At 40.9% G+C, this 11,852-nt stretch overlaps 2 protein-coding genes across 2 annotated transcripts in view; one reads left to right on the top strand and one right to left on the bottom strand.

Moving 5' to 3' along the window:
- Positions 1-4,070: 4,070 nt before the first annotated feature.
- On the bottom strand, positions 4,071-10,493 carry LOC130921091 (uncharacterized). The gene is made up of 6 exons (XM_057844734.1): positions 10,485-10,493; positions 5,984-6,202; positions 5,282-5,339; positions 5,011-5,146; positions 4,532-4,906; positions 4,071-4,437 (listed from the first exon to the last, which is right to left on the bottom strand). The coding sequence occupies exons 1-5, from the start codon at positions 10,491-10,493 to the stop codon at positions 4,588-4,590; spliced, it is 741 nt and encodes a 246-aa protein (XP_057700717.1). The 3' UTR covers positions 4,071-4,437; positions 4,532-4,587.
- The window catches only part of slc24a2 (solute carrier family 24 member 2), a 44,228-nt gene continuing 41,837 nt past the window's right edge, over positions 9,462-11,852 (top strand). Inside the window, exon 1 of the mRNA XM_057843564.1 lies at positions 9,462-9,686. The gene's annotated coding sequence lies outside the window, so the exon portion shown is untranslated. The remainder of the gene's footprint in view (positions 9,687-11,852) is intronic.

Raw genomic sequence — 11,852 nt, 5'->3', positions numbered from 1 at the left:
CGGCCGCAACTCATCTTTAATGCCCTTGCTGATGGAAGGAGATTTTCACTCAAAATCTCTCGATACATGGCCCCATTCATTCTTTCCTTTACACAGATCAGTTGTCCTGGTCCCTTTGCAGAAAAGCAGCCCCAACGCATGATGTTTCCACCCCCATGCTTCACAGTGGGTATGGTTTTCTTCGGCTGCAATTCATTACTTTTTCTCCTCCAAACACAAGAACCTGTATTTCTACCAAAAAGTTCTATTTTGGTTTCATCTAACCATAACTCATTCTCCAGTCCTCTTCTGGATAATCCAAATGCTCTCTAGCGAACCGCAGACGGGCCTGGACGCCTACTTTCTTCAGCAGGGGGACACGTCTAGCAGTGCAGGATTTTAGTCCCTGGCGGCGCATTGTGTTACTGATAGTAGCCTTTGTTACTGTGGTCCCAGCTCTCTGTAGGTCATTCACTAGGTCCACCCGTGTGGTTCTGGGATTTTTGCTCACCGTTCTTGTTATCATTTTGTAGAGGTGTGCATCGGCACTGCCCTCACGATTCGATTCCATTACGATTCGGAGGGCCACGATTCGATTCGATTCGATTTGATTCGATTCAGAGGGTCACGATTCGATTCGGTTCGATTCGGCAATGCATTGCGATGCATTAAAGCCTGGGATGCATTAAAATTCTAAAACAAAGCATATTTTTCGTGAATCATGAGCAAACACAAGCGGACAGACATTAAACAACTTTTTATTGGCTCTTGTGTCACTCCTGGTTGAAGTCAAATGAAAATAGTATACTTTCATATATATTAAAAAAAAAAAAATCAGATCACAGCCTTGAATTAGTGCTTTGAATGAGATCAGGCCTTTCTCTTTTTTTTTTTTTTTTTTTTTTACACACAGTAGCAGCCTTTCACACAGTGCAACATCTGAACTCCTGTGCAAAATCAGTAATAACAGTCACTGTATTTTAGTCACAACGACCCATCAATAAAAATATTCAAGTAAATATTAAAGAAAACAACAAAGAAAATATTATAGTGCAGCAGCATCTTTATCGCAATATCAATCCAGGGATCAGTTCAGTTGCAAACAAAACATCAACTAAATTGCAATGTAGAACAAAAGTAAAATGTAGGCCTAGCCTATCTTATAACTATAATATTTCTCGCTCCCTTTCTCCGTTTCAGCCATTGTTATGTTATGTCCTATCTCTCTGCTCTGTCGATTACAACTGCGCTTGTCTGTGACGTTACTCCGGTGAGGAAGCGGATTTGGGTTCCTCGTCCCCCCTGCATAGAGGTTAGATCTTGTGCCCGAACCCGACCCGACTCAAAATGTTAAGCATTCACTTTTGGGTGGGTCGGGTCGGGCCGCCGCGCTGGACTAATAAATTATTTAAAAATTTTTTTTTTTTTTTTTTTTTTAAAATGCGCAGAGGGCTGTGGTAAACTTGCGTTTTTTTTCCTGCCAACTGGGAATTCGTTACGAAAGACACTTTTATTTATGCACACAAAGGCAAATGTGATCCTTTTGAATCTTCTCCTCTGTGTGTCTGTAAAACCGTGTTTTTTTTTCTTTTTTTTTTTTTTATTAAACTTTCCCAGCGTTATTTCGTTGTGTAAATGCTTTTATAAATCTCATAAAAATATGTAGACTATTTAAATATTGAGTAAACTTGCGTTTTTTTTTTTTTTTTTGTCTGCCAACTGAGAATTTGTTAGGAAAGACACTTTTATTTATGCACACAAAGGCAAATGAGATCCTTTCGAATCTTCTCCTCTGTGTGTCTGCAAAACCGTGTTTTTTTTTTATATTAAACTTTCCCAGCGTTATTTCGTTGTGTAAATGCTTTTATAACTCTTATAAAAATATCTAGACTATTGAAACAGTAAGAAAACTTGAAGAAATGAAAATAAATTGCTGCTGCTGCTGCTGCATTTTTTTTTCCCGCATCACTCGGCTCGGGCATGCAAATCTAGTTAACTGATCTGGCCGGTCGGGCTTCAATACCAGCGGGCCGTGTCGTGTTGGGCTGGAACTTTTTAGGCCCGATCTAACCTCTGTGGGCTTGCTTTGAATGTAAAGTAGCTCTCTCTACAGGTAAACATGAGAATAACAATACAAATGGGGAAACCAAATCCATTGCATCACCGGTAATTGCGCAGGGAAGATTTTTGATCGTACTTATATATTTTAAAATGCGCTGAATCGATTCCAGCGTGTTGCCCGCATCGAATCGAATCGTCCCTGCCCCGCATCGGGATGCATCGCCGCATCGATTATTGTTGACACCCTTATCATTTTGACACCACGGGGTGAAATCTTGCATGGAGCCCCAGATCAAGGAAGATTATCAGTTGTCTTGTATGTCTTCCATTTTCTAATAATTGCTCCCACAGTTGATTTCTTTACACCTTTTGCAGATTCAGCCTGGTGCAGGGGCCTCCTCCCACGTGAAGTGCAATCGAACTCTAGCGACACCTGCGCTCAACGTTGAGGTCCGGGGCCAAACTTTAGAGTCAAGGGTCAAAGGTCGAGCGCGATGCGGCCTCTGTCTTCAAATCGCGAAACGTTGACTGATTTGTATCAATTCTGCCCTACAATTAAATACGCCCTCTCTGATTGGTCATCAGTCCAGACTGTGGGGTGGAACCCCAACCCTGCTCTGATTGGCCAATACTCCTTCCGGTCTGCAATCTGTGTGTGACCGAACCCACTCCAATTGAACATCCCCTCCAGGGTGGCAGCTGTGAGTTTTTTGTAAAACAGTTTATGAATGAGTTTAAAGTGTATTTAAACAATGAGCACTAATTCCGGTTGCTTACTGCACTTTAGGCCCACATAGTCTAGTCAAATCATTTTCTCCATCATGTTTTGCCCGTTAAAGACTATTTAACAGATGAATGTGAGATTATTCCACTTACTTACTTCAGTAAATATTGCCATTTGTTCTTATTAAGCACATACATCTAAAAGTTGTTCATTTTTTACCTAAATAAAAAAAATGCTTTCAAATAATGTTTTGAACCATATTTATTCTGGAATTAAGAATATTTATGACATTTCAAAGCTTTTTAAAGATTACATATAGGAATTTATTTTAAGGAAGTGTGTTTTTGGCCAATGTAAAAGAATCCTAAATGCCTTGTTTGTTATATAAAATACGTATTCACAGATGAGCTGATTCATTCATATTTTAGGTCAATTTGTGTGTGTTGTCTTTTCTGTGGTAGTTGCAGGCGGTTGAATACGGCTGTTTGAATGTTAGAATAGAATAGGCTTTGTCATTCAAATAGTACAATGACATTAAAAATAGCAACACCCTATCAGTGCATCACACAATAAATTAATGTCAATACATAAATAAATAATATACACTACTACTAAAAATAAATTTAAACTAAGCAGTGTACGAAGGATGATGTTGAAATAAATGATAGCTGACTCCTGAACTACGCCAATAGCAAACTGCAATATGCAAGTGTTAAGAAACTAGTATTCCATTAGAAGTAAGTCACTAGGTTTTAAATTTTCATTCACGAGGTCATTCTGCCCAACAGGTAACAAGTTACCTCTGGGTGGTCTTGGCATCTTTCCATTCCGCAGGGTGGTTGAGCATCTGTTCAGAGGCTGCGGGAGGGCGGGACCAAAGTGTGACATTGTTTCCTTCAAGTGACGTCGTAGTCCGAAGCGCAGCATTATAGATTTCATCATTACTGCGTTTTAGCTGTTGTGTTGTCTTGGCCTATTTTTTCTCCACTTTCAATTAAGGGCATTAGGACTTTTCCCAATCTCTGTATGCTTTAAATGTATTTGTTATAACACTCAAATTCCAGTTTTTTTCTTGTATTTCAATAAAGGAGCTATAGTACACAGTAAAAGTTAAGCAGCCTGTATTGAGTCTTAAATAAGTTTAATGATAAGCAAGTGTTTTGCAGATATTGAAGTGTTGAGAAATAAGGACTAGGTTTTTAATTTTCTGTCTGCACTCATTGGGAAAGTGCACAATATACAGGACTATATGCTATGCCGAACATACTGCATATTTGTGTGTGTAAAAAGTAGCTGAGACATGAAGTACATATCAATGTGTTTTATTTTACAAGGTCATTGACCGCCTCCTTAAAATTTACAAAGTTTTCAAAAGACCTGCCAGAAAGTCCTTTGGACGTGGACGCCTTGACCGTGTAGTTTTTGTTTGTTTGGTTTTTTTTGGAATATTTTTTGTGACCCTGTGCGGATTGGCCACAAAGCGCCCAGGCGCGTAGTATTTTACATTGCCAGTCTTCATCATCACCTTGTGGTGGTGGTGCTTGTTGTGCTGCTGCTACTGCTGCTGCTGCTGATGGTGTATTTGCTACAGCAGGTCATGTTGATAATGCTGCTAATGCTGATGCACAAGCTGACGTGAGGGGCGTAGCTGGTGCAACTTTGCCTTTAGCTCGCTACAGAACAAAAAATAAATATCACGGGTAAGCCCTGAAATGCATTAAAACACTGGCAAAGGAAATTATGTTATTTTTTAATCGACCTACTAACCTCCTCCTCCTTTGTGAGGATGTACAATCGAAATCTCTTAACGTGACATTGATGTCCTACTCCGTCATCAGTAGCCACTGACGCACAAAGCAGAAGGCTTCCTGGGCCATCTTCCATTCTTCTGCGCTTTCGGCCTGGAGATCGTTACGGATGAGCTTGGAGAAGTCATAAAACTGCCACATATCCTCGAACGTGAAGGACCAGAAGCGGCCATGCCCGCAGATGGCCCGGTCGATGTTCTGCTCCAAGTGGCATGACACCGGAGGGAACATATCCACGTAGCGTAGAAGCTGCTCCTTCAGCCTCCACTCCCCAGTTTTGGTGTCGCACCTTCCCTTCTGTCGTCGCCTCTCCTTCACGTGGCCATCGAGGAGACTTTTTAAGAGAGCATGCAGTAGTTGTTTTAAACCGATTTTTTTATTTTGGGTAACAAAGACACACAATCCACTGCCTATTATCAATTTCTTATATATACTCACTACTTGACATAGCCGACATCTTCCTCCGTAAGCCACATGAAGGTCTTGCCTTTGTATTTCCCAAAGGTCACCGTGAGCTGGCCGGGGATCTGCTGGCCTGTTGGAGCTGCGGTGACGGCAAGGCAGTTTTTCCTACCTGTTAGGTGTAAAAAAAAAAAAAAAACACATCAGACAAGAAGTAATAATATAGTTCAATTCATTTTATAAATGAAGGAGATGTTTTTTTTTTTTTTAAAAGGCATCCAGAACAATACCTTGTTTGTACATGTACCTCTCAAGCGCAGTTTAGGCAGCAAAGCGTGGTGGCCGGTCATCGCTTCTGATGTACACTGAGAAACACAAAGGCAAGTGTCAACACAAAAGCAGGACATGACACGGAGGAAAAATTCTAGATGATGGTAATAATAAAATTGCGTTTTTGTTGGTTTTGAAGAGGATGCCTCCATTCCTAGCTGGCAATTAGAAAAAGAAAAATGACTTGATGTTCAGAGATGCTAAAATGTTGAGAGGGGTGTCTTGAGTTCATCTAATTCCCAAATTCCAAATAAAACCGAAGTTATTGGGGAAAATGCAAAATTGGCCCACTTACAAAATGATGACGTCTATGTAGTACAGTATTTCTGTTTTGTTTAGTGTTTTTTGTAATCCAAATAGGGAGCATTTACAGTGTGGGCATCATACTAGGGAGGATCACGTCACAACAAAAAATGCATTGAACACAAGTGAAATGAATGAGTTATCGGTTAAATTTGTGACAAGTTACAAGTAATACAAGACGTATAGCACACGGAGTCATTGAATGTTAACGTTACGTGCGTGCCTGCACATGGCTAATTATTATTGGCGCGGCGCAACGCGCACAACACGGCTTATCCACACACCAGCTAGCCTAGCTAGCGTTAGCTCGAATCGGTAATTGAAAAACAACACTCGGTTTGCATCGTTTTTGGCGAATTTCATACACAATATTTACCTTTTCGGCTTGTCGATTGAGCGCGTGGGTCTTTTCGCCGATTGCGTCTTTTGGGCCAACCGCAAGCGCGTCGTAAGGAGGAGGCGGGCCGCCGCGGTCTGCGTTCGCGGAGCCAATCACGGGCGTCCGCGGTCGTAGGCGAGGAGAGCCGATTGGCCGCGGCCGAAAAAAGGAGGCGGGCCGCGGTCCACGTTTCGGCCAACGGCGACGCGGGATTATCTACAGCAAAAGGAGGAGGCGGGCCGCGGTCTACGTTTCGGCCAACGGCCGCGCGCCGTCTACGCTCGTCCACGTTCTACGTTTGCACTCTCCGAGTTCCGAGTCCTGCGATCGTCTACAATTTGTCTTTGGTGTCCTTCGACAGCTCTTTGGTCTTGGCCATAGTGGAGTTTGGAGTGTGACTGACTAAGAATGTGGACAGGTGTCTTTTATACCGATAATGAGTTAAAACAGGTGCCATTAATACAGGTAACGAGTGGAGCCTAGTTAGACCTCTTTGACAGCCAGAAATCTTGCTTGTTTGTAAGTGACCAAATACTTATTTTCCACTCTAATTTGGAAATAAATTCTTTAAAAATCAAACAATGTGATTTTCTGTTGTTTTATTTTTTGACATTCTGTCTCCCATGGTTGAGGTTTACCCATGTTGACAATTACAGGCCTCCCTAATCTTTTCAAATAGGAGAACTTGCACAATTGGTGTTTGACTAAATACGTATTTGCCCCACTGTAGATATGTACATGTTAGGCTAAATGATTGAGAGGGTGCGATATTCATATTTTTTAAACCATCAGCGATTATACCATAGATAGACGTAAAGACAATGCCTTCAAATGTTGAAGCTGTTTTAATGTTCATGTGTAGAACATAAACTCAAACAAACTATGCATACAGTGGTATTAAAAAGTATCTGAACCTTTTGGAATTTCTCACACTTCTGCATAAAATCCCCATCAAATGTGATCTGATCTTTGTCAAAATCTCACAGATGAAAATACAGTGTCTGCTTGAACTAAAACCACCCAAACATTTTCAAGTTTTCATATTTTAATGAGGATAGTATGCAAACAATGACAGAAGGGGAAAAAATAAGCAAGTGAACCATCAAATGTAATATTTTCTGGGCCCCCCTTTAGGAGCAATAACGTTAACCAGACGCTTCCTGTAGTTGCAGATCAGTCTGGCACATCGATCAGGACTAATCTTGGCCCATTCTTCTCTACGAAACTGCTGAAGTTCCGTCAGATTCCTGGGATGTCTGGCATGAATCGCTGTCTTTAAGTCATGCCAGAGCATCTCAATTGTGTTCAAGTCTGGATTTTGACTTGGCTACTTCAGAATGTGTATTTTGTTCTTCTGAAAACATTCTGAAGTTGATTTACTTCTGAGTTTTGGATCATTGTCTTGTTGCAGCATCCATCCTATTTTAGCTTCAACTGTCTGGCAGATGGCCTCAGGTTTTCCTGCAAAACATCCTGATAAACGTTTCACTTAATTCTTCCATGAATGACTGCAATTTGTCCAGGCCCTGAAGCAGCAAAACAGCCCTAAATCATGATGCTCCCTCCACCATGCTTCACGGTGGGGATGAGGTGTTGATGTTGATGAGCTGTTCCATTTTCCCCCACACATGATGTTGTGTATTACTCCCAAACAATTCAACTTTGGCTAAATCAGTACACAAATATTTTTGCCAAAACTTCTGTGGAGTGTCAAAGTGCCATTTTGCGAACATTAAACGAGCAACAATGTTTTTTTTAGACAGCAGTGCCTTCTTCCGTGAAGTCCTCCCATGAACACCATTCTTGGCCATAGTTTTACATAGTTGATGTGTGCACAGAGATATTGGACTGTGATAGTGATTTCTGTAAGTCTTTAGCATACACTTTAGGTTTCTTTTTTCCTTGCTGAATATTCTGCGCTGAACTCTTAATGCTATCTTTAGTGGATGGCCACTGCTTGGGAGAGAAGGAACAGTGCCATGCGCTCTCCATATGTAGACAACTTCTCTTACTGTCGATTGATGAACATCCAGACTTTTAGAGATGGTTTTGTATCCTTCCCAGCTTTATAAAAATCAACAATCCTTGACCACAGCTCTTTTGACCGAGCCATGATGCACATCAGACAGTTGCCACGTTTACATGGAGCCAAATATTCCAATTACAATCGGTTTAGATGTTCAAACCGAATAAATGTGTTCCATATAAACACCTCATTCGGAATGAACAGGCCCAAACCGAATGGAATTTCATTCCGATTCACAGGGGTGGAATATTCCTTTTCCCAAACCGATTAGAAGTAAAATTATATCATGTAAACAGGGAAGCGGAATGGTGTCTGGTTGGGTTCTTTCTGCACATGCTCCGTACTGACGTGGTGATGTCACTTGGTGACGTAAGTAACGTCACTTGCAGCATGGCTTCCAAGCACACACACAGCGCACCTAATTGGAGTCCGGCGGAAAGTTTATATCCATGAATCCCTCCACCAGCCCACACAACTTTTTAAATGAACGGCGTGTCATTCTGAAGTTTTGTTTCCACTCGAAAAGTTAAAACAGCAGCTGATCTGACGATCGATCTCCATGTTTTGCAACGTGACGCTTTGTTTTGATTAATCTGCGCATGTCAGACGGCAGGTGTTAAACATCCTTTCGGAATAAAGGCAGACACATGTAAACGCTGGATCGGAATAGATGAAGTGACATGTAAAAAGCTGATCTGAAATTTCCATTCGGAATGATTTGAATCGGTATGAATAAAAGTCAGCATGTAAACGTGGCTAATGCTTCTCACAAGACAATTTTTACCAGGTGTGTGTTTTATAGTGGGCAGGGCAGCTTTAAACCACTCATCAGTGATTGTGCACACACCTGACATAAATTGTTAGGTAAAAATTGGTTTCAATTGCTCTTTAAGTCTCCTTAGGCAGACGGTTCACTTACTTATTTTCCCCCCTTCTGTCCCTGTTTGCATGCTATACTTTTTCACACCACTGTAGGTTAAGGCTCTATTTCTGACTTTTTATGATCGATAAGTGCTTAAAAAAAAAAAAAAAAAAAATTGCTCGCTTGCCAGTGCCCCGCTGTGCCCCAGTATTGTATTCGGTCTAGTGACGCCCCTGCCGATGAGTTAATGGTAAACATATGAAATTTAGATTTCTTGTAGCCTTTTGCGATGATCACCACCCAAGAACATTCTGTTTCACAAAGGTTGGTAACCCGTGAAATAAGTTGAACTTTGCGCTTACATCAGAGTACTGTACTTGGGATACTTTTCCCGGGCTTTGGGAACAGGCTTGTGACCTGATGGCACGATAGGCCACAGCTTTATCGCGCCATAAGCTTGTTGAGGCTGACAGCACCTATCGACTTGGGTGTGAGGATGAGGAGAAGGTGAAGGAGGGGGTGAGTGAGGTGGCGGTGCCGAGAGACAGGACTGGCGTCCACTTCGTAGAATGGGAGGGGGAGAAAGGAAGGAAGGAGGCAGCATCTAAGCGGGAGGGAGGAGCACTTGGTGGATGGCATTTGGTTTGCTGTCTTTGGAACTTCTTGTCAAGCAGGAAAATCTTACGGACAATTAACAGTGGAACCCTTACACTGCATTATACAGGGAGGGTTTGTTTTTTTCTCGATGGAATTGAATTAATTGGAATATTATCCGATCGTCCGTCCAGCTGGCCTAGCAACCTCCAACTGAGGTGAGGATTTTCACTTAAGTACTTTATTGAACGTATTTGCATAATTGTGTGCTCTTTATGTATTGATATACAGTAGTTAGTGCTCTAATGCACTTCAGTTATTCGTTTCAATCTTCTAATTCTTCTCACAGAAAATGTTTCGGTGATATGAAGACTAATGAAAACGTGGTTTAAAAATGTCACAGCACATTGCATCCGTAATGTTATTTCCAGTTTTGACGGTAAAATTTGTTTGATTTGTGTTGGTGTCTCATTTTTAACTTGCAGCAGCAGTGTCCTGGGTCTGTGGCTTATCTAAGTATATCTTTTCAGGGATTAGAGAGCCTCCTAATAAGCTTTCACTAATGTCAGAAGATGCTCACAGGTTCTCAGCACAATGTTAAGACGGCTGCTGCAGTCACAGAATACGTTCAATATAACCTCATAACAGAGAGGCTAAAAGTAAGCACTCAGGCTAAAATCGTTCTTGAAAAAGCACTGTTAATTCCTTTATTGTATAATGTAAAAAAGAATAAACTTGGATTTAATTCCCCTGTGCAAGATAGTTTTATACAGTATTGTCTGGGAATGGAAAACCTTCAACGTTGAAGGTGTAATTCAGTTCTAAAACTATGTTTTAAATATTCAATGATCAAGTAAAATAATGCAAATGTGCTTTCCCTTGTCCTTTTCCCAGTAAAGTGGAGTAAACTCCACTGTCTAAGTGCAGTAGTATTCACTCGTTATAATTGACTGCTGGACTATTATTTTACCGTTTATATCACGTAGTGAGCAGTGAGATCGGATAGTAATGCTCACATTTGACATTGTCCATGAGATATTAGTAATTTAGCAATATGCTTAATATTTTTAAATTGCAGTACAATTTGTGTGTGTTTTTTTACACTGATATTAATAAGCTACAATGTTCAATATAGTGCAGTGGAGACATTATGTCGCCAGATGACCGTGTCATTAACAATTGAACATTGTATTTTCGCAACGGCAGCTCTAATGCTGTACCTCATGTGCATGTACAGTATACAGTGGTATGAAAAAGTATCCGAACCTTTTGGAATTTCTCACATTTCTGCATAAAATCATCATCAAATGTGATCTGATCTTTGTCAAACTCACACAGATGAAAATACAGTGTCTGCTTTAACTAAAACCACCCAAACATTTATAAGTTTTCATATTTTAATGAGGATAGCATGCAAACAATGACAGAAGGAGGAAAATAAGTAAGTGAACCTAAGGCCTAAGCCTTAAGCCTAAGGAGACTTAAAGAGCAATTGAAACCAATTTTTTCTAAACATTTTAAGTCAGATGTGTTTTCAGATGTGATTTTAAGTCAGCTGCCCTAACCACTATAAAACACACAACTGGTAAGAAATGTCTTGATGAGAAGCATTGTCTGATGTGCATCATGGTTCTGTCAAAAGACCTGTCTGAAGACCTGTGATCAAAGATTATTGGTTCGTAAAAAGCTGGGATAGGATACAAAAACATTTCTAAAAGTCTGGATGTTCATCAGTTGACAGTCAGATAAGTTGTCTACAAACGGAGAGCGTTTGGCACTGTTGCTTCTCTCCCAAGGACGGGCCGGCCACCAAAAAAGAAGGCAAGAGTTTCAGCGCAGAATACTTAGAAAGGTAAAAAAGAACCCTAGAGTGTCAGCTCAAGACTCACTGGCGCAGTCCAATATCTGTGCGCACATCAGTTCTATGTAAAACTACGGCCAAGAATGGTGTTAATGGGTAGACTCCACGGAGGAAGCCACTACTGTCTATAAAAAAAACATTGTTGCTCGTTTAATGTTTGCAAAAAGGCACTTGGGCACTCCAGAGAAGTTTGGGCAAAATATTTTGTGGACAGATGAAACCAAAGTTAAATTGTTTGGGGGTGACACACAATGTCATGTGTGGAGGAAAATTGGAACAGCTCACCAACATCAACACCTCATCCCCACCGTAAAGCATGGTGGAGGGAGCATCATGATTTGGGGATGTTTTGCTACCTCAAGGCCTGGACAACTTGCAATCATTAATGGAAGAATGATTTCAAAAGTTTATCAGGATGTTTTGTGGGAAAACCTGAGGCCGCCTGTCAGATGGTTGAAGCTAAAAAGAGAATGGAAGCTGCAACAAGGCAGTGATCCAAAACACAGAATTAAATCAACTTCAG

The sequence above is a fragment of the Corythoichthys intestinalis genome, chromosome 8 (assembly GCF_030265065.1).
Source record: "Corythoichthys intestinalis isolate RoL2023-P3 chromosome 8, ASM3026506v1, whole genome shotgun sequence".
In the NCBI taxonomy this organism is placed as follows: domain Eukaryota; kingdom Metazoa; phylum Chordata; class Actinopteri; order Syngnathiformes; family Syngnathidae; genus Corythoichthys; species Corythoichthys intestinalis.
The sequence above is the reverse complement of the archived record's forward strand: the minus strand, read 5'-3'. Positions and strand labels throughout refer to the sequence as shown.